This window comes from Arabidopsis lyrata (assembly GCF_000004255.2).
Source record: "Arabidopsis lyrata subsp. lyrata unplaced genomic scaffold ARALYscaffold_2, whole genome shotgun sequence".
Classification (NCBI taxonomy): Eukaryota; Viridiplantae; Streptophyta; class Magnoliopsida; order Brassicales; family Brassicaceae; genus Arabidopsis; species Arabidopsis lyrata.
The window spans coordinates 3,862,010-3,884,069 of NW_003302554.1; the positions used below are offsets into that span (position 1 = coordinate 3,862,010).

At 36.0% G+C, this 22,060-nt stretch overlaps 4 protein-coding genes and 2 pseudogenes across 4 annotated transcripts; 3 read left to right on the forward strand and 3 right to left on the reverse strand.

Moving 5' to 3' along the window:
* The first annotated feature begins 2,187 nt into the window (after positions 1 to 2,187).
* On the forward strand, positions 2,188 to 4,259 carry LOC9324258 (transcription factor BPE). Its single transcript, XM_002886624.2, has 6 exons — positions 2,188 to 2,710; positions 2,831 to 3,007; positions 3,090 to 3,155; positions 3,237 to 3,305; positions 3,395 to 3,466; positions 3,848 to 4,259. The coding sequence occupies exons 1-6, from the start codon at positions 2,432 to 2,434 to the stop codon at positions 3,977 to 3,979; spliced, it is 795 nt and encodes a 264-aa protein (XP_002886670.1). The 5' UTR covers positions 2,188 to 2,431; the 3' UTR covers positions 3,980 to 4,259.
* A 2,506-nt stretch (positions 4,260 to 6,765) lies between these two features.
* Positions 6,766 to 7,706, forward strand: LOC9322737 (annotated as a pseudogene).
* A 655-nt stretch (positions 7,707 to 8,361) lies between these two features.
* On the reverse strand, positions 8,362 to 9,793 carry LOC9322738 (two-component response regulator ARR18). Its single transcript, XM_002888149.2, has 3 exons — positions 9,478 to 9,793; positions 8,973 to 9,049; positions 8,362 to 8,865 (listed from the first exon to the last, which is right to left on the reverse strand). The coding sequence occupies exons 1-3, from the start codon at positions 9,614 to 9,616 to the stop codon at positions 8,728 to 8,730; spliced, it is 354 nt and encodes a 117-aa protein (XP_002888195.1). The 5' UTR covers positions 9,617 to 9,793; the 3' UTR covers positions 8,362 to 8,727.
* A 325-nt stretch (positions 9,794 to 10,118) lies between these two features.
* On the forward strand, positions 10,119 to 12,196 carry LOC9324259 (putative F-box protein At1g58090). Its single transcript, XM_021034656.1, has one exon. The coding sequence runs from the start codon at positions 10,149 to 10,151 to the stop codon at positions 11,220 to 11,222; it is 1,074 nt and encodes a 357-aa protein (XP_020890315.1). The 5' UTR covers positions 10,119 to 10,148; the 3' UTR covers positions 11,223 to 12,196.
* Positions 12,197 to 12,351: 155 nt separating this feature from the next.
* On the reverse strand, positions 12,352 to 15,107 carry LOC110230777 (probable disease resistance protein At1g59620). The gene is given in 4 exon segments (XM_021034628.1): positions 12,352 to 14,144; positions 14,314 to 14,460; positions 14,555 to 14,980; positions 14,983 to 15,107. Coding segments are annotated over 4 exon segments (2,292 nt in total). The 5' UTR covers positions 15,014 to 15,107; the 3' UTR covers positions 12,352 to 12,456.
* Positions 15,108 to 16,373: 1,266 nt separating this feature from the next.
* On the reverse strand, positions 16,374 to 20,923 carry LOC110230775 (annotated as a pseudogene).
* Between the last annotated feature and the right edge of the window lie 1,137 nt (positions 20,924 to 22,060).

The window sequence follows — 22,060 nt, forward strand, 5'->3', positions numbered from 1 at the left end:
CGCAAAAAAAAATTTTTGGCGGGAAAATTTTTTGGCGGGAAAAAATTTTCCGGGAAATTTTTACAAGGTATTTTAAAGGTTTTACAAGTTTTAACAAGTGTTTTTGGCGGAAAAAATCGGGGGATCACTTTCCCGCCCAAAATATTTTGTATTTTGTGAACCTAATTTTGTTATATTTCCTTATATATTTGTAATATCTTTTATTAAAAGAAGGGTAATTTAGTCATTTTGTACATAAAAAGGGGTATTTTTAAAAATAGACAGCCAAATGGGGCATTTTTGAAAAGGGGTATTGAAAAAGGGGCATTTTTGTGAGTCTCCCAAGTTTTTTTGCTAATAAATTCCGCTTATGTTGTGTGAGTAGGTAGATTACACTTAAACATTCCCGGTCTTGACCGTTTAAGCATAGGCCGATGGTCATCGATATCACCAACCCGTCTTGTTGCAATAGTCCAATTAGATAGTAAAATGTCTTCCCAAAACTTCATAGCAGCATCGTAAGGATGTCGGTTAACGATTGAAGATTAAATCATTTCACGATTTCTAAAGTCTCTATATAGGAAAAAAAAAAATGATTTCTAATCTCCATCCCCGGTAAATCCTATATGTTAACTACCATTTTCATATTTCTTTCTTGATCATTACTCGGATGTTAATCATCAAGAATGGGTTGGAGTGTATTTAATTCAAATGTAGATGTATTTATAGAATACATTATGTTTACTAAAATGGAAACTAATTAATTTTTAACAGGAATTATATTAAAAAAATATTTATAGATGGAAAAAAAATATATTGTTCCGTCACACTTTTATCCGTCTGAAAAGAGTTAAGTTAGGCGGAACATGGTACGACGATGATTGCGTGATGCTCACTTACTCACGTAGTTGTCGGGAATCATCAAAGACACGTGTCGAAACGTCATAGGACAGAGACATGGGCGGTACTGAGTTACGGAATAGAAGAAGGAAGGAGAAACAAAGAGCTTTATAGGTGAAAGGGAAGCCTAACGAATATTTAACATAAGAAATGGTCACAAGCAAGAGTTTGGCATATACTACTATTCCTTTTTCTCTCAACCATAAAGCTGAACACTTAAATAATTTATAATGTTATATTTTCAACCAAGCAACATTTATCATTTAAAATATCAACGAATTAATTGTTATCTTTTTTTTTTTCTTATAAAATTATACGAAAATATAAATGTAACACTTAACAACGATTAATATGTATACTTAGAATTTTATCAGAAAACTTATTAACTAAATTTTGATTCGAGCACCATTTGATGTTCTTTAGATATTCAAGTGTTTTTTATTTTTAAGTCTTTAGCCCATTGATCATAATTCGAATAATCTGCTAGTTCTTCAAGTATGTTTTGTAGCCAAAAACTTTAGGTAAAACAAGATATACATGGTTCACTCGAAATTATAATTTGTTTTAAGCCAATTTAAGATTTAGTTCAAAGATGCTAATGAAAGAAACTAATTTCTCACACATATTAAAGTTTTGCACATATATTAAAAAACTAATTAAAATGTATTTCTTATTTTTACTCTCACTAATACAATGTATATTTTTTTGTTAAAATTTGCATTGAAAATATATAGTGACATTTATTCTTAAACAAAATTAAAGTTATAAAACAAAATTTAATATTAAACCGAAGAAACAATAATCTTGTTTTTTTCCCATCTTTTTCACTATAATTATATGGGTTTGCTTATGAAGTTACGGTCTAAATCTAAATTAATGATCATCTCATTAAAATTTGTAAGCCCTAAAAGGTTAGTAAATTGAACAATTCAAACACAGGATTATCCATCATCCTTAAACTTACACATCATTAAAATCCACAACCCCATCATTGCCCCATCACTAATCAATAAAACAATTAATAAACCCAAAAACAGATTATCAAAACATACGTGGGTCCCCACTTCCCCCCAAGTCCTTTTCCATATTCATAAAGTATGTTTCTTTCCCATAAATCACACCTAGCCTTACGTGGATCCCATAACCACCGTTGATTTAGATCTTTAAAGATCCAACAGTGAAACATAAGAGCAGCGTAGGTACACCCGCATCGTAGAAGATCAAAGTCAACGATGGTCAGAGTAAGGAAACCTCGCCATGAAGTGAAGTTAATAAACACCGTAGCTCCCGAGGTAGAAGAAAGAGAAAAAAACATTTTTTATTTTATTTTTTTCAATAATTTAATATTATTTTATTTATTTTTAAAATGTTGGGAATATTATTAATTTATTAACAACAACACAGTAACGCAATCACAGACTCCACAGTCCAAGGAGTTTTGCATACTCACGAAGCCACAATCATTTCTCTCTGGTTTGACTCGGCGGCGACTGAGTTAACTCGGTGGAGGTTATTGTTACTGGTTTCGTCGTATGTGTTTTTGATTTAGTTGATGGATCCGAGTGGGATGATGAACGAAGGAGGACCGTTTAATCTAGCGGAGATCTGGCAGTTTCCGTTGAACGGAGTTTCAACCGCCGGAGATTCTTCCAGAAGAAGCTTCGCTGGACCGAATCAGTTCGGTGATACCGATCTAACCGCCGCTGCTAACGGCGATCCGGCGCGTATGAGTCACGTACTGTCGCAGGCGGTTATTGAAGGTATCTCCGGCGCATGGAAACGGAGGGAAGATGAGTCTAAGTCGGTGAAGATCGTCTCCATAAATGGCGCGGTACGGATTTTCTCTCTTTTGTTTCGGTTTGATTCGGTTTTTTCCGGTTTAATGGTTCAATTTGAATTCAAATTTACTTGGTTAGGCCGCGCATAATACTATTTGTGTGTGTTTGATTAGAGTGAAGGTGAGAACAAAAGACAGAAGATAGATGAAGTGTGTGATGGAAAAGCGGAAGCGGAATCGCTAGGAACAGAGACGGAACAAAAGAAGCTACAAATCGAACCGACGAAAGATTATATTCATGTTCGAGCAAGAAGAGGTCAAGCTACTGATAGTCACAGTTTAGCTGAAAGAGTAATGATTTTACATGATATTATAAAGTTTCTTTTATTTTGTTGGAATGAGTAAAAGATAATTTGCTTTGTGTTTTTGGTAGGCGAGAAGAGAAAAAATAAGCGAGCGGATGAAAATCTTGCAAGATCTTGTACCGGGATGTAACAAGGTATTGTAAAACTTTTCAATGGGATAATTTATATGATTTTCAAGAGTGGTAATATGATTGAAACTACTTTATATTTTGTAGGTTATTGGAAAAGCACTTGTTCTTGATGAGATAATCAACTATATACAATCATTGCAACGTCAAGTTGAGGTGTGAAAAACCTCTTTCTCTTCTCTTGTCTATTGTTTTGTTACTCTACTTTACATGTGTGTTGTCATGAGATTGTTTGCGGTTTTCAGTTCTTATCGATGAAGCTTGAAGCGGTCAATTCAAGAATGAACCCTGGTATCGAGGTTTTTCCACCCAAAGAGGTGATGATTCTCATGACCTATTAACTAAATCTTCTTTAGTTTTGCAAAACAGTTCATGTTTCTGTTGAGATATTCCCGGGTAGGAGTCTAGATGTTTATGCGGTTTGGTCATTTAAGCATTGCAATGAACCTATTGGCCTCTGTTTTTGCTCCCGCTTCCCAAAAACAGAACTTAAAGACGACTATATTTTCACATAACATGACATGTTTCTATCGCAATTCACGAGTAGGAGTCTCAATTGGTTCATCTAAGCATTGCAATGAACCATTTGGGCTCTGTTTTTATTCCTACTGCCTTTGGAAAATCTATCATTTTTGCAAAAATCTGTTTTGTTTTCTTGATTTGGTTGGCTAATCTCTGTTATATTTGGTGAAACTCAGTTTGGTCAACAAACATTTGAGAATCCGGAGATGCAGTTCGGGTCGCAGTCTACGAGGGAATACAATAGAGGAGCATCACCAGAGTGGTTGCATATGCAGATAGGATCAGGTGGTTTCGAAAGAACGTCTTGATAAAGAAACAACACTTGATCATCATCTTACTACAAATAAGAGAAAAGCTCGGGAAGAAAAAGCATACATACAAATGAATCTCATTCTCATTATAGGTTTAAATATATGGATGTGAATATACACATCATATTGTTGTTCTAAAGAAAGCAAAAAAATAGAAAAGAAAGATATAGTTAGTTTCGACATCAAGAAAAAAAAGCTGGGAAGGGTTTAAAGTAGAAAAAAACCTCTTGTAAAAGAAAGAACGTTCGTTGTTATAAAATTGTATTTCATTCTTACATATTTGCTTAGGTTCTTGCTGAACAGGATATAAAATAATCAACAATAGCCTAATAGGTAAGGTATCTCTCCAAGCTCCATACGATGAAACACAAGTTCCATCAGCTACTCGCATATTAGAGAGAATCACATACATAACGTAGTTGTTTTCTTCAGGTTCAGCTCATCAAGTTGCTTCATCAAATCACCATTTTGTGTGGGTTAACTGGCATGCTCTGTATCATCTTCAAAGAATTTTCCACTAAGCATTCGCTACAGGTTAGCTTCCCGGTGAAAAACTGAAAATGACTGCATCTAGGGCGGCCCATAGCATAAACAACATAAACCATAGATTAGTCCAAAGTTTTATAGCTCACAGAATTAATATTTATTTTCTTTGCTTTTAGCAGGCCGCTATTCTTTTATCTTTGCTGATCTATCATGATAGATAGGAGTGGACAAAATATCTGTTAAAACCGTTTTGATTCGTTTCAAAAAAAATTCAAATATCCATAGTTTTATAAAGCAAATTGAATACTAAAAATTGATATTCGTTAAAACGAAAAAAATCACAAATATTATAATTTAAATAGGCGGATATCCACGCCGCTCCGGTATACCGTATACATATATAAATTATAATTTTCCTATTTCTCTATATATGTTTAATAATTTTTTGTTCATCAAATTAATTATTTAACTACTAGTTTTAATGAAATATTACTTTTTTGGATTAATTTTTTTTCTTCTATATTTTAATAATTTCTAAATTTATTTTCAAATATATATTGAACGTATCTCATATCTGGCAAATAGTAAATATCTTACCAGAAATCTGGTTGTTCGGATATCCGGTTACTTACGGAGCTTATACGGATCAGAAACTATATATTCGGACGGAGCGGAGCGGATCACAGACACCACCGAAATCCAGGATATCTGCTCCGTTCCCACTCCTAAGAAAAGATAAGATTCTTATTTTCTATGAAAAGCTTTGACTACAAAACTTACACTGAACACTTCTCTTTGAGATTCAAGTAGGAATGATCACGTGATAATTTGTGATTATTCAAGTAAAAGTGATTTTTGTTACCGTATGAGTGAAAAAAATTTTGTTGGACTTTCACGAACTTTACCAAAAAAAAATGAAATTATTTCAAGCTTTTCAAATCCGCCAAAGTAGTAGCATTGAAAGGAGTTTTTTCTCCATTGAAGTTACTAAAAGATAAAAAGATGTTTTTTTGTTAAAAGAATAAAAAAGGTTTTATTTTCTCAAATATTATTTATAGGGAATTTGGTCAACTCTACCATATTTGACTAAAGCATTTCCATTTCTACCACATTTGATAACCATTTTCCACTCATACCACATTCATGTAGTATTGTGGTATTAAAAAGACGGTTTTGCCCTCAACTGATGTGACAGATAAAGTGCAATATTTAGGGATAAGTATCTGGGGACAGTAAACCTATTCGAGGACAATAATCAAACGAAATATAAACATCAAACAAAATAAAAAAACCGCAATTAGAATTTAGGAGAACTAAGATCGAAGAACAATGAATTAAAATCGAGGGACGACAAAAACCAGCTAACATGCAAAAATAAGATGAAATTGTGGAAGGCTCAAACTTCGGGGACAACTGTATGTAAACTTCCTTTTGTGTACTCAAACAATGAATTTTGTCCCTAAAGTTTGAGCACACAAAAGGAAGGGCAAAATAGTCATTACACACGGCAATTGTGGTATGAATGATAAATGGACCGGCAATATGGTAGAAAAAAAAAATTGGGCCAAATGTGGCATAGATGTTAATTTTCTCTTATTTATATAACATAGTACTCGAAAATGGAATATTTTTACATATATATATATATATATATATACATTCTTCCATTGCTTCCTTTACAAAGAAAACCCTAATGGTTCCAACCAAAAAAAAGAAAACCCTAATAGTGGCGAGAAAGCTTCCATCAGAGCTAGAAGAGGAGATACTCTTCCGAGTGCCACCTCGATCTCTCGTTCGCTTCAGATCCGTTTGCAAAGAGTGGAACACTCTTTTCCACAATAAGAGATTCATCAACAAAAACTTTGCTTGCAATCGCCCAGAATTCGTGTTAACGACACATTCCCATATTTATTCGATAAGCGTCAATCTCAATGACGATCCAACTATGAAAGTGCACGATTTATGCGTTGATTTACACCGTCTCCGTTATTCTCTCTATGGGACTTGCGATGGTAACTTATTCTTCATGTATGATTCTTACAAAAGAGGCGTGGTTTGGAACCCGTTGTTGAGAAAGACTAAATTGATTGCCAAGGATGAGAATATATGTGGCAGGAGCATGGGTTACGATGGTAGTAGACCCGAAAAGAGTTACAAGATTATTGGACGTTGCAGTACTAATTGGTATCATAGAGTTGCAGTCTTGAAATTTGCAACCAATGCCTGGAAGGTTACTCATCGTACCAGTTTTGGCGAAGAGTTACAATCACTCGACTCTAATTCTAGGGTCTCCCTGAATGGAAATTTGTACTTGACAGGTTACAAATATCCCTACACTGGTCAGTGTTTCATCGAAATGCTCGATTTTTCGAAAGAGATAATAAAGATCTTTTGTATGCTACCGTGTAAGGGAAAAAAAGGTACTTCCCATACTCGTATGCTTTCGATTTACAAGGGAGATCGGTTTTCAGTGTTACAACAATGCAAAAGAACAGGCGAGATTAAGATTTGGGTGACAGAGAAGAAAATTGGTAATGGGGATGACGGAGACAATGTGGTGTGGATTAATTTCATGACTGTCTCAAGACCTGACTTCCCCAAATTACTTACTCCCATGTCTACAAGTTACTTTGTCGATAATAATATCTATGGGAAGAGCTTCGTTCTGTGTTGCAATAGCAAGAAACCTAGACAAGCTTGGGTGTATATTGTGAGGGGAGATATGTGCAAAAAGATTAAGATAGATGGAGTGCTATGTAAGTTTCAATCCTCTTTTTATGTTCCCAGTTTGATCACCATTTCTTGAGAGACTTTTGCTGAAGCTAGTCAACAATAAGAATTTTTACAAGTTTGATTACCATTGTTACGTTCTTGTTTTATTTATTTATTTAATAAAACTTTTACAAGTTTGATTTCCACAATTTGTTTGGCCTACTTTGGTTAATTAATAGAGGTTTTGAATAAAATCTAGTTCGTGAGCCAGGGAAGATATACAAAGTCGTTTCTTTGTTAGTGATTCTTGTTTATGTATAGCTTATAGAAAAGAAGGTTATCTACTAAAAACCCCCAAAGCTGAGATCCAAAGAGCCACCATAAGACATATTTATTAATGGCTTTAATTAGAGCTTCCGATGCTGATTCCGATCATACCTAACAAAGTCAGACCAAACCATGAAAAAACTTACTGTTGTCGTGTTGTGCATCTCAAATTAGGGAAGCAGCGACAAGTAAGGTCTAATGCTTCTGGTGGCAAACGTTTTTGGAATACCTGATAAGCACAAACATATGGTTCTTGTGTTTATAAGAACATGACCAGATAGTGGCGGATCTAGAACTTTTTTCTACCAGGGGCACCATTAATTACTTATAAATTATTTATAAATAAAATATGTACTATAACATTGCTAAAAATGTTACATGTAATAATTTTTTGTAAATTTTGTATTGATTTTGAATTTTATTTTTAAATTATAAGAATGACTATTTTGTATAAATTTTTACCTGCACATATATAGCCATTAAGAAAAGAAAAGAAAACTAAATTTAGGGATTTAAATATACAATTAGTATTGATGGTGGGATAATGATATTATAGAAAAAGAAACAAAAAGTTTTGTTGAAAAGTAGCGTTTAGTGCAAAGTAAAAAAATATAATTACATGAAGTAAAACAAACGAACAATAATAAAGAAGATAGGAAGTGAACCAAAGTTTATTTAGGCACGAGAGAAAATTAGTCTGATTTTGCCATGTAACAATCGAATAATTATAACTAAAAACAGAAAATTTTCAATAGTAGTGTGGGGCACGTGCCTATGTAGGCTTGCACTTAGATCCGCCCCAGAGAGACGCAAAGCCAAGAAAACGAGAAAAATGACATAGAGTGAGCCACAGAGTTTTTAGAATACTCAAACCAGCACAAAAGCCAAGATCATGAAGCCCATGTTTTTTCAACCCCATTAGTATGTGACATAGGTAATCTGTATTTTGGCAGTGTTTACAAGTTTCGGTTTATTTTGAGATTTCAACGACCACAAGTAGAAAACTAGATGCTCATTTTGGGACTGAATTATTGAGATTAGAGATATCAAAAACCAAAACATAATCCTGAGAGGAAATAATAAAAGAAAGTTGCAGCCATCACTCTCGTAAGAGCAGCATTGGGTCCTTAATGATTTTAAAATCTTCCTTGAATGCAGAGAAATTGCTTTTAGGAAACAAGAGGGGCTTTAGTGGAGATGAAGTTGGTTGCAACGTATATTCACGTCCTAGACTCAGATGGATTAGCTGAGTTGCTTGAGTTCTGGTGATGCCCTTGTTGGATGAAGCTTGGCACTTGTCTTGTGGCCATGTTCAGCTGCTGAGCTTCGGTTGTCCTTTCCAAAGTTAGTCTGTACTTCTGCAACCAAAATCAGAGAGAAATAAACAAACAAACAAGTCGTCGAACCATCTCATCATCAAAAGTGGAAACAAGTCAAAATGCATGAGAGAATGGGAAATGAGTACCTGCAAATGGGTGGCTACGTTTAGCCTAGTAAGACCTTCTACATTCATGTCGGCAAGTATTTTCTTGGGAATAGCCTCTGTGATGAAGAGGCAGAGAAAACAAACATTAGGATACATGAAAAGAGGACTCCACACATGAGGTCATGTTCGTTTGGCAGTCGCAGGAGCCTGCGACTGCTACTGAAAGTTGTTCGTTTGGCAGTCGCAAGATCCTGCGACTAATCGCGCGATCAATCGCTGCGACTAATCGCGCGATCAATCGCTGCGACTTGCGACTGATTTTTTTGATCGCAAAAAAAATTAGCGATGCAACTTGCGACTGATTTTTCAAATAGCGATTAGTCGCGCGATTGCTAAACGAACAACATCATGCGATTCAAATCGCCCTGCGATTATGAAACGAACATGACCGAAATACATCTTTAGGAGAAACAAGAGACAACTCAGACAAGAGTGGAACATCACACATAAGGAAAGGTGAAAAGGCGTTTATGGGGAAACTCACTGTCGTTGCCGCCCAATTGGTCAATGGCATTGAGAAACTTCTGGTGGAGCTCATGTGACCAAACGAAACGGCCGTGATTCTTTCGAGTACGTGACTCTTGGACAATTTCTGGGTCCTCTATGCTTTTAAAATCTCCCATGTATGCAGAGAAATTGCTTTAGGAAACAAGAGGGGCTCTAGTGGATTTAAAGTTTGTTGAGACAGATTCACGTTCTCGACTCTTGGTAACGGAGTACGGTGATAGATTAGCAGAGAATGTTCAGGCGCTGCTCAGCTTTGGTTGTTAGGGTTTTAATTTGATTGAGATCAAAGTCACCCTAACTCGTCAAAAACAAATCTCAAATAACCTTTTTAGATTATGATAATTTCATTTATATGGAATCTTTATGCCATTAAATCCGGCCCTTAATTCTCCACATAATCAATTAATCATCATATATTCTTTTCCTATTTTTTGCACCTCTTTCCAACTTCCAAGCATTAATATCTTTTGGATTTTGGGATTTCAAAAGTCCTGAAATTGGGAAATTTCGTATATATATATTTTTGCTATGTATATAAATATATTTTTCTTCCCTTCCTCCCTTTACAAAGAAAACCCTAAATTTTATTTTACCCTAAATATATATGTATTTCTTCTCTAACTTCCTTCCTTTACAAAGAAAACCTTAATGGTGGCGAGAAAGCTTCCATTAGATCTGGAAGAAGAGATACTCATTCGTGTTCCACCTCGATCTCTCGTTCGCTTCAGATCCGTTTGCAAAGAATGGAACACTCTTTTCCACAATAAGAGATTCGCCGACAAAAACTTTGCTTGTGGTCGCCCAGAATTCATGTTAAAGACACATTCCCATATTTATTCGATAAGCGTCAATCTCAATGACAATCCAACTGTAAAAGTGCGTGATTTATGCTTTGATTTATGCGGTAGCCGTTATCATTACTATGGGAATTGCGATGGTTACTTCTTCATGTATGACTACGACGAAGGAGGCGTGGTTTGGAACCCGTTTTTGAGACAGACTAAAAGGATTGCCGCGGATGAGTCTTCATGTGGCAAAGAGATGGGTTATGATGGTAGTAGACCCGAAAAGAGTTACAAGATTATTGGACGTTCCAGTAGTAATTCGATCCATAGAGTTGCAGTCTTCGAATTTGCAACCAATGCATGGGAAGTTACTCATCGTACCAGTTTTGGCGAAGTGTTAACATCACACGACGACTCGTCTACCGTCTCCCTGAATGGAAATGTGTACTGGACAGGTTATAAATATCCCGAAACTGGTCAGTATTTCATCGAAATGCTCGATTTTTCGAAAGAGGTAATAAAGATCTTTTGTGTTTTACCGTGTAAGGGGAAAAAATGTGCTTCCCATCATCGTATGCTCTCGATTTACAAGGGAGATCGGTTTTCAGTGTTACAACAATGCACAAGAACAAGCGAGATTAAGATTTGGGTGACAGAGAAGAAAATTGGTAACGGGGATGATGGAGACAATGTGGTGTGGATTAAGTTCATGACTGTCTCAAGACCTGACCTCCCCATGTTACTTAGTCACACAAGTTACTTCGTCGATGATAATATCTATGGGAAGAGCTTCGTTCTGTGTTGCAATAGCAAGAAACCTAGACAAGCTTGGGTCTATATTGTGAGGGGAGATATGTGCAAAAAGATTAAGATAGATGGAGTGGTATTTAAGTTTCAATCCTCTGTTTATGTTCCCAGTTTGATCTCCATTTCTTGAGAGACTTTTACAAGTTTGATTTCCATTGTTGCTTTTTTGTTTATTTATTTGCACTTGTAGGTCTACATTCATTATTATGCAGACCAAACTGAACCAAACTTCATGTGGTTTGTTTTGTTATGAATCACTTTTATTTTCTTTTCTTGAAGTCGTTCTCATTGGTGGAGGAAGTTGCCGACCATTTGGCAGACGAGTGTTTGGGTCTCTTAGAGGAAGCAGAAGGTGCATAACAAGTCTTTAAGGGTGAAAAATAGTATACCGAGAGCAAAATATCATATAGGTAATGCAAAAATAGTGTTCCAAGTTCCAACCTGTCCAAGAATCAGTTTCAGCCATCACACAACCTGTGGACCATATGCCTACTGCAGTTGTGAGCTTGGGGCACGATAGTATCTTGAACAAATTTAAAAAATATTGGCTTCTTCTTTCACCTAACTCGACATAATTTACGCATAGACTAGAAAAACTAAATCACTAAGAGCGATAGCAGACAGACTTTACCTACACTTTTTTAGCTGATGTGTGTGTGGGATTCACGTGCACATCACAATAGGTTAAAATGCATATACAAGTTCATTATAATTATAACAACTAGGCCATATTTAATCACATGTAGGTAAGGTGAGCTTAGACATCTGAAACATTATTAAAACAAGTTTGCTTTGCGAAATTACTAGAAAAGAGGATGCCAAATATTTGAACCAAAAACCAAAGAAGTATCTATTCCCCCAGAGTTAGTTTTAGCATTCCTTTGAAATTAATAAGTGAACAGAAGCCGAGTAACACTGAGTATTGAAAATAAACATTAGTGCATAGTCTTGCTTGATTAAACCCTTTAGGCATGTTATAAGAATATCTATCATGCAAGTATTCTTGTAGCGCTTGTCTTGTAGAACTTATAAGAATATCTGACCAATCAGGTATGTTCTAGACACTAGTGAAATTTCAAGAAAAGGAAGAGTTCACCTGTTTTTCAGTGGAAACAGAGGCTTTATGAGGTTTTTGGCTGTTTTGTCACTTGTCACATACTTATATCGTCAAGGAGTCACATATTAACAATCGCAATAGTCAAAGAAAGAATAATTAATTCTGTTTTGATACAAATACATAATCAAACTTGTTTTGCAGCAATGAAGTCGAGCCATCCTCATTTTCTTTCTCTTTATCAAATTGTTTCTTAGATGATTGGATTGCGTAAAGAATATATTACATGTTTGTCTATAATTGAAGAGTCTTATACAATCACAACAAGAGCAATGTGTTGGACTTTGTAGTAATCTTCTCCTCCTTTTGACAATTTCTTCTTGAAGTCCCAATTACCTAAGGTGATATTTAATTTCTTCAAGGAAATGAGAAACCTCAGCCCATCAGGAAGCTCCTTCAACTTCTGACAGTTACGAATAGTCAGAGTATGAAGAAGCGGCATGGAGCCTTCTTCTATTATCCACTCATCCCATTCCTCTAGTCCAAATAAGTATAGCTTCTCCAACTGAGGAAACCCACCGCCCGAGCAAACCATTCTCCTCCCATAGAAAGATTTATTCAATAATTTTACCTCATGTAAGTGAAGCAGCTTCTCTAGAATTGGCATCGGATCCTCCTCCAGACAACACTCAGTTAGAGATATGTTTCTAAGGTGAGAAGGGAAATGTTGCTCATTAGGTAACCTTGGCATATATATTCTCAACTTCAATTGTTTGAGATGAACGGAATCCAACACTAATCCTTCATCATTCCTAGGAGCATACGTCGTGTAGTCATATATAGAAAGATTTTCCAAGTGTCTCAATTCACTTAGAGATGAAGATAGCGTTTCCAAAATACACCCGCCTTTGATAAAGATAGAGAGTGCTCTTAGCCTTGGCATACCCTGTAGATTCCTCATTGTCCCATGCTTTGTTGAGAAATTCATCAATGTCTCCAAGTTGTTTAGATTACCCAATTCTAGCTTTACCTTATCATGTATTCTCCACGGAAGAGAGAGGTATGTCAATTCTCGCATCTCTTTCAAGAAATTTGGCATGTAGACTGAACATCTCTCTTGTACACATATGTTTAAGTAGAGCAACAACTTCAGATTCCGCATAGAAGAAGGTAGATGAGAAACTTGTGCCTGATATAAACTCAAATATCTCAAATGGATGAGCTTTCCGATGCTAGATGGTAACTTCCCTCCTTCAAACTGGGCTCTAGAGAGATCTAAAACCCTCATCAATTGTAGCCTTGTAAAGCATAATCTTGATTCCACCCAATTGAGCTTCTTCATAAACAAGAGAGATCTAAGTTTTGGATTCTTCATCTCCCCCACCGGGTGATATGTTTCATCATGCCAATCTATGGCGAGTCGGCGGGATTTACAAGGAGATTTAGAATTTGTAGTTGATGTGTCATTAACAATTTTTAGGAAGTTCTCTTCTTCAGCTTTAAGTAGACAAACTTCTCTCATCATGTCATGTAAGTGACATGTTTCAAATCTTGAAGTACCAACATCTCTTTTAGATATAACCATGTTTCTCTTCACCAATTCTTTTACGTATTCATCTGCCACCTCTCGAATTGTTGCTCCATCATAATACCTCGGTCTTTGTATTCCTTCTCCAGCCCAATAGTAGGACAAATTCCCCACATCTATCACATAATCTTCTGGAAAATGGGCAAGATAGAGGAAGCAGTGCTTTAGATATATAGGCAGCTCTTCAAAACTCAGATATAAAACATGATAAACCGAACTCATATTTCTGTCATTGAACGTAGTCCCTCCAACGATGTGAGATCTAATATTCTCATATATCCTTTTCCACTCACGCAATGTGTATTGCCCAGCTAACATCCCGCCTAACACCATAACAGCCAACGGTAAACCTCCACAATGTTTGACCATCTGTTTACCCACCTCTTCCATTTCTTCATCAACTTTATATTCTACAAAACGTGTTGAAAATTAAAATTAAATGTCTAAATGAATATCCATAAGGAATAGACGTGTTCGAGAGATATGATTAAAGGAAAAGCGGATTGATCATCTTAAGTAAAAAGTCCTTAATTATAATCACATGAAAACAAAATTAAATAAACTGTTTTGAAAGCTTACCAATAGTCTTTTCTCTAGGAAATGCTATCCTTTGAAAAATTGTCCAACTCTCTTTGAGTGTTAGGCAGCTTGGTTTAAAGGTGAAACAATTTGGATCTGCTCGTAACGCGACACCCTCATTGCGTGAAGTAAGTAGTACCTTCCAACCTATACAAAATGAATCTCTTGTTACATAACTCCCTAACAAAAAAGAACATAATGCTTTATGACCAATACGCGTAAATGTATCATAAGTTCTCACCTTTTACCCGTGGAAAAAATGGTTTTATTCTGTCCCAATCTTCTTCTTTCCAGATATCATCAAGAACAATCAAAGCTTTTTGTGTTTCCAATACCTGAAAGATTTTTTCTTGAAGTTCGTCTTCAGGCATGTCTAACACTTTATATTTTGGCCTTAGTTTCCGCAAGATCATCTGCCACACATGGTTCCTTGTAAACTGTTGTGAAACACATACCCACACGAGTCCAGCAAAATGACTCTTTACAATCTCATGATTAAAAACTTGTCTTGCGAGGGTGGTTTTACCAATACCGCCCATCCCGGTTATAGAAACAACTTGACTGCTTTCTTCCTCCACCAAATGAATGACCAATTTCTTAACGTTTTCCTCCACCCCCACAAGAAAGCTTTCATTGTCGGTAGAAAATGTTTGCCGCATTTCCCTTTGTCTTTCTTGTAAAGATTGCATATACCCGTCATTGACAATGACCTGCTGTGTACCAAGACTCTGCATATCACGGATCACCTTAGCAATCCTCCTACTAATGGCTTTCATATCAAAAGAAAGCCCAATGCGTTTAGAAAACCTTCTCACACTGTTCCTGATCATGCCACTTGATTTTCCCAGTTCTTCCTTTAGAAGAAATGTTTCGATTATATCTTCTGCGTCATAAACGATTTCCTTGATTTCTATCACAGTATTTCTCACCATTGCACTTGTATGTTTCTTGGCATCTGCATCTTCCAGAAAGCACCTTAACATATTCAGATCACTTTTTAATTCATTAAATTGCTCTTCAACTCCTTGAAATCGCTCCGATTCTCGGACAAAAGTGTCTCAGCCATAAGTTTTCTGCTTAAAAACATGAGTTCATAATTCAGATAATACTTTTGAAAATTCAGAGAATAAATAAACTATTCTGTGGGATATTAGTCCAAATTAAAGGTCATTTGTACATAGACATGAACATTTATGTGATTTAAAAGATGCAAAATACATAGGATCGAAGCACCTTCCTGATCCATAGCAAACTATAAAAAGATATATAGATAAATAAAAAAAAATCACCTCCTGGAATATCTTTTCGTCCAACTGATGTATTTGTTTAGCGTTGAGTTAGAACTTTGCTAAAGATCCATTATTAGAGTTGATTCCAAGTCAATTCAATACCATCGAACAACCAGCTGTGGTGAAGATGATGTGTGGATCATCTACCCAAAAAGTCTTACATGCAATCTATTGTAGCCACTTCTTACTTCCCACGTGTCTTTTTTACATTTTAGTTCAGAAAGAAAGGGAAAACTAAGATTTTTTATACGTCAAAAAATTGGTCCAAGTTTAGTTTAAGTCTTCTGTCTAATCATTTCCTTTCAAGTAAATCACAGGAACAAGATAACAAGAGATTGTTACAACAAAACAGTTACAAGACAAGGTAATCCACTGAAATTCTAAAATATGGAAACAGAAAAGATCAGGGAACAAACTAATGAAGCAAAATAGACTGTTTGTTTATAAATTATTCCCTAACTCAGACTCTCCATTTGTTTACTTGGTTTCCATGGCTGATATTTTTAACTCTCAACTCTTCCGTATAGTCGAACGGAAACCAAACGTTTGATTGGGAACCAAAACACATCAAGCCAATATAGGTTTCAGAAGCTCCGGAGGGATCTCCATTTTGGCGTGAGGCAAAAGATTTCCTTCTCTGCTTAAGTAAAAAAGAAAAAGAAAAGCCCTGAGAAGAGAGACCACGCAGAAGACTAAATTCATCTTATAGCAGCAAACATCTAAAAAATCAGAAACATTTAAAAGCTAAGAAGAGAGGAGATAACTAGAACAAGACATGAGAAAAAAAATTATATTGCAGCTGATATTTAATCAAGAAAACGATAATTACAGTCACTATAAAACAGTTACATGACGAGATAATCTAATCGAAACAAAAGATCAGGGAACAAAAGAAATGAAGCAAAAAAAGACTGTTTATGCACGGTGACAAGAAATTCTTCCCTAACTCAGACTGTAGTAGGAGACGCAAAACTTGAAATTGATCCATACCAGGAAAGAAACCATAAACTACGAAACTAAGCAACACTTAACATAGGTGATGATGATATAAGTCACCAGGGTCTCACTGATGATTAAACTTCTCCACATCTGCAAAAAAAACAAGTACAAAAAGAAAACTGAAATTATTAGCTGATGATATGGTGGTGAATGCTAGGAAGTAGGATCAAACACAGACCAGCTGTGAAGAGAGGAAATGAACCCCAAATCAGACCCTTGGAAAGTGGAAACATATCATAATAAAAACTGTTATTCTACTAATTAGCTTAGCATAACTACCAAATTATCTAGGCACTTAACCCAACCAATTTTTCCTATATCTATATAATTTTTGTTTATCTGCTGACTAAGATAGGAAGACAAGTGTTACCTGATACTCTGTTGTTGTTAAGAGTTCCTACTCTTTATCCAAAATAAACAAATTAAGCAAAAGGAATCTGTTGGAATTATTGTTTACCAGACATGTTTACACACCCATGCAAGTGTATCAGACTACAAAGATAAGGATTGTAGCAGTCAAGCCGAGTCGCTTGGTAACGCAAATAAAAGAGAATTATACTAATTGCAGAATGACATGCCTTAGTTCTCTCTGAATCACCAAAAAAAAGATAGATACGAGTTTGTCATACCAGGCAGAGTTCGTGAAAGCCCTCTCTCTCTTGAAAGGAAACTCACTGACCAAAACGGTACAGGAGATCAAGTCTCAGACATTTCGTCGAACCCCATCACTGCAGCTCTTCATCTATATTTCACTTGCCTGAAATTAAAAACATACATAACTAATTTTACGCAAAATAACTAGAATATAAAGCCATATTTTAACTGAACAACAATTTCTCTATTGGATGACTGATCTTGTTTACTTGATGAAATAATATTTTACCTGTGTACACGAAGAAAATTGCTGAGAGCCTCATTCCTAGTCGAATTTAACAGAAGGAATGTGTGTAACTTTGTAATAATCTTCTCCTCCTTCCGACAATCTCTCCTTCCATATCTGTCCCACAGTCAGATCCTTTAACGAATATATGAATCGCAGCCCATCAGGAAGCTCCTTTAACATCACACACCATTCAATACTGAGAGAATGAAGAAGGGGCAAGGAGCCTTCTTCTACTATCCACTCTTCCCATTCCTTTAGTCCCTGTATTGAAAGCTCCTGTAGTTGAGGAAACCCACGGCTCAAGCAAACCATTCTCCTCCCACTGAAAGATTGGTCCCCTAATTTAACCTTTTTCAACTGAACCAGTTTCTCTAGAATCGGCATCGGATCCTCTACCAAACGACAATAAGTTAGAGATATGGTTGTCAGGTGAGAAGGGAAGTGTTGTTCATCAGGTAACCTTGGCATATATATTCTCAACGTCAGCTTTTTGAGATGAACGCAATTCAAAACAAATCCTTCTTTCTCATCCACCTCTTCATCATATATAGACAGATCTTCCAATTGTCTAAATTCACTAAGAGATGAAGATAGAGTTTTCACAATACACTCTTGGCCTTCGATATAGATAGAAAGATTCCTTAGCTTTGTCATTAGTTGAAGATCCTTCACACTGCAATGCTTTGTCGAGAAATTCTCTAACGTCTCCAAGTTGATTAGATTACCTAATTCCAACTTCGTCTTATCATGCATGCACCGTGGAAGAGAGAGGTATGCCAATTCTAGCATACCTCTTTGAAGAAATTAGGGGCCATGTAGTTCAGAGATCCTGCTATTGTATATACGTTCAGTAATACATCTAGGCTTAAATAGAGCAGCTTCTTCAGATTCTGTATAGAAGAAGGTAGATGAGATACTTTTGCCCTAAATAAATTCAAATATCTCAAGTGGATGAGCTTCCCAATGCTAGAGGGTATCTTCCCTCTTTTATACGTCTCAAAATCAACTCTAGAGAGATCTAAACCCCTCATCAACTGTAGCTTTGTAAAGCATAATCCTGATTCCATCCAAACTTTCCTCCAATAATCGTCTTTAAACCAGATGGATCTAAGTTTTGGGTTCTGCTTCTCCCACTTCTGCTGAAAAGGAAGCTCGTGTACTGCAACTTTGCGAGATGTACAAGGAGATTGAGAGTTTGCAATATCAACAATATGTACGAAATTCTCTTCTTCAGCTTTACGCAGACAAACTTCTCTCATCATGTCATGTAGGTAACATGTCTCAAATCTCCAAGTACCAACATCTCGTTTGACCATGTTTCTCTTCACCAATTCTTCTATCTATCCATTTGCAGCCTCTTGAATTGTCGCTCCATCGTAATACCTTGGCCTTGGTATTCCTTCTGCTGCCCAGTAAAAGGACAAATCCCAAACAGGCATTGGATGATCTTCTGGAAAATGGGCAAGGTAGAGGAAGCATTGCTTCAAATTAACAGGCAGCTCTTCAAAGCTCAGAGACAATATATGATAAACCGAACTGATATTTCTGTCATTGAAGCTAGTCCCTCCACTGATGTGAGATTTAATATTTTCAGATACTCATTTAATGTATGTTGGGCAGTTAACAAGCCTCCTAATACCTTAACCGCCAATGGTAGTCCTCCACAATGTTTGATCATCTGCTCACCCATCTCTTCCATTTCTACATCAACCTTAGACTCTGCACGACATCATCAGGATATGATGAAATAACATGAATATCCCTAGGTTTTAGGCGTGTTGGAGAGATATTATTAAGGAAAAGCGTATTGTGATCATTCTAAGTAAAAATTAATTTAAAAAGGATCTTGAAAGCTTACGAGTAGCATTTTCTCTACAAAACGCTATCCTTCGAAAAAGTGTCCAACTTTCATCAGGGGTTAGGCATTCTGGTTGGAAAATGACACACAAAGGATCTGCACGAATTGCAACGTTCTCGTTGCGAGAAGTAAGTAGTATCTTCCATCCTGCAATATATTTTGACTTTTAAGCAAAAGGAAATATATGCCTAGTCATGTTCAATAATTTTCTTAACCAAGTACAGTCAAAGTTTAAGAAAAGTAATAAAGTCTTATATCTGTTAAATAAGATGAAGCATAAGATGTCACCTTTCTTTGATGGAAACACAGGCTTTATAATGTCCCAGTCTTCTTCCTTCCACATGTCATCCAGGACAATCAAAGAATTACTGGTTTCCAAAAGCTGAAAGAGTTTGTCCTGAAGCTCCATTTCACTCATATTTGAGTCCCTTGGCTCATCTTGTTTTGAACTAAGCTTTTGAAAAATCGTCTGCCACACAAATTTCCTTGTAAACTGTTGTGATATACACACCCACGCAACTCCATCAAAATGGTGTTTTACCATCTCATGATTAAAAACTTGTCGAGCCAAAGTAGTTTTACCAATACCGCCCATTCCAGTTATAGAAACCACTTGACTGCTATCTTCCTCCACCAAATAGCCAACCAATTGCTCAACATTTTTCTCCAACCCCACAAGATGGTCTTCATAATCGCTAGAAAATGTTTGTCGCATAACCCTTTGTCTTTCTTGTAGAGACTGCGTATCATATTCATTGACAATGACCTGTTGTACGCCAAGAATCTGCATATCGCGAATCACTTTAGCAATCCTCTTACTTAGAGCTTCCATATCAAAAGCAAGTCCCCTACGATCAGCAATAACAAAAGGAAATTGTCTGATACGTTTCTTGATGCTACTTGTTTTGCCGAGTTCTTGCTTTAGAAGAAAGGTTTCGATGATATCTTCAGCGTCATAAACAATTTCTTTGATCTCGTTCACAGTGTTTCTCACCATTGCACTTGTATGTTTCTTGGCATCTGCATCCTTTAAAAAGCACCTTAACATATTCAGATCACTTTTTAATACATTAAATTGCTCTTTAACTCCTTGAAATCGCTCAGATTCTCGGACAAGGAGGTTCCAAAGCTTCTCAACTCCAAACGACAAAAATGTCTCAGCCATAATTAGTCTCCTGCTTAGCCAAATAAATGAAAGTAGTAATCAACACTCACTAGATCTCCCTGAGTTCAAAATTCATAATATTATTTTGCAGAATAAAATATATAATTCGGGTGGAATATTTCAATCCATAGATCATTCTATAGAGACAATAAACATTACATTACTATAAATAGTTATACAAGCACACAAAAGATCCGAGATAAACATAAAACTAAAGAAAAAAAAGTAATTAAAACAACATGACTCACCTCTTCTCGAAATCGCTTTTTGGTCCAATCAATATTTAGAGGAAGAAGAAGGCGATGAGTTCTTTATGTGTGTTTAAGCTAGATCCCTGCTAATAGATCAAGTAGAAGAGTGGACTCTTATCCGACGACCAGCTCTTCTTATAAACAATTATTGATGACACCTTATCACTTGTACAGTTGTACCCACTTGTCTGATTATATGTGCCCAGATTGATCAAGGGAATGTATCCTCCTATTCTCTATTAGGAGGAAGAGCCCAAAAGGCCTAATATTTGGTGGGCCTTGCCAGGAGGGCACTTACTATAGTAACTAAATGAATAGCAGCAGTTAATTAAATGTCACTATCCATCTGCAAATAGCCGCAGTTAATTTAATTAAGACATAAGAGCATTAGCAATGGGACAAGTGGGAGGATCTGTGTTATGAATTTTTAATAGTTTAAATGTATTTAAGATACTTTTCTAAAAACTAATAAAAATGACCTTCAATAAATGCTCGTGAGAGATTATTGGTGGCGGAGGCTCGTGGGTCCCAGTTACAAAGCATGTGAGAAAGCTAATTTGGGCATTTCGCGACATCTGTCCTCCCACACTCGAGTGTAATTCTACACGCGGGTGCCAACTTTTTCATTATTTTCTATTTTTTTATTACTCACACCCTCCTAAAACTTACCTCACTGCGTATGGTCTAAGTGTTTCAGCCATAAATCCCCTGCTTAACCATGAGTTCACATTATTATGATAATAATTTTTGCAAATTTTACGGCATCTATTTTGGTGAGACATGCAAAATATTAGGATAAAAAAACAAAAAAAATATTTGAAAAATACAAGAGATCAAAGAAAGAAAAATAAAAATGATCAACAATAATCTCACCTCCCTGGAAATCGCTTTTCCTCCAAATGATCTGTAGAGAAGTTTGCCCTGTGTTTTTTTTTTTTTGGGTGTTTTGTAAGAAGAACCCTGCTTAAGATCCATTATGAGTGTTGGACTCCAAGTCAACACCTACCGACAACCTTTGGCCGAAAAAGTGCTAAAGGCAACACTATATATCCAGCACTCAGCAACTTCCTACTTGCCAGTTGCCACATATCATTTTACATTTCAATTAAATTGGTCCAGTTTGGTTAATAAACCATTACAATTAAAAATAAAATAGAAATCACTTCTTTATTAGGAAAATTCACAGAAACAAGAAAACATGAGTTTATCAAGAGAGGCAGGGCCGGCCCAAAGGATTTGAATGCGTAAAGCCCAAGAATATTTTGTTACCCATTAATCAACAAAAATACAAAAAAATGTTAA

Coding starts and splice junctions, on each gene's coding strand:
- LOC9324258 (XM_002886624.2), top strand. CDS start 2,432: ATGGATCCGAGTGGGATGATGAACGAAGGAGGACCGTTTAATCTAGCG. Junction 3,156..3,236: donor TTGTACCGGGATGTAACAAG/GTATTGTAAAAC, acceptor TATATTTTGTAG/GTTATTGGAAAAGCACTTGT. Junction 3,306..3,394: donor CATTGCAACGTCAAGTTGAG/GTGTGAAAAACC, acceptor TGCGGTTTTCAG/TTCTTATCGATGAAGCTTGA.
- LOC9322738 (XM_002888149.2), bottom strand. CDS start 9,616: ATGGGAGATTTTAAAAGCATAGAGGACCCAGAAATTGTCCAAGAGTCA. Junction 9,050..9,477: donor CCAATTGGGCGGCAACGACA/GTGAGTTTCCCC, acceptor TCTTCATCACAG/AGGCTATTCCCAAGAAAATA. Junction 8,866..8,972: donor ACGTAGCCACCCATTTGCAG/GTACTCATTTCC, acceptor TTTTGGTTGCAG/AAGTACAGACTAACTTTGGA.
- LOC9324259 (XM_021034656.1), top strand. CDS start 10,149: ATGGTGGCGAGAAAGCTTCCATTAGATCTGGAAGAAGAGATACTCATT.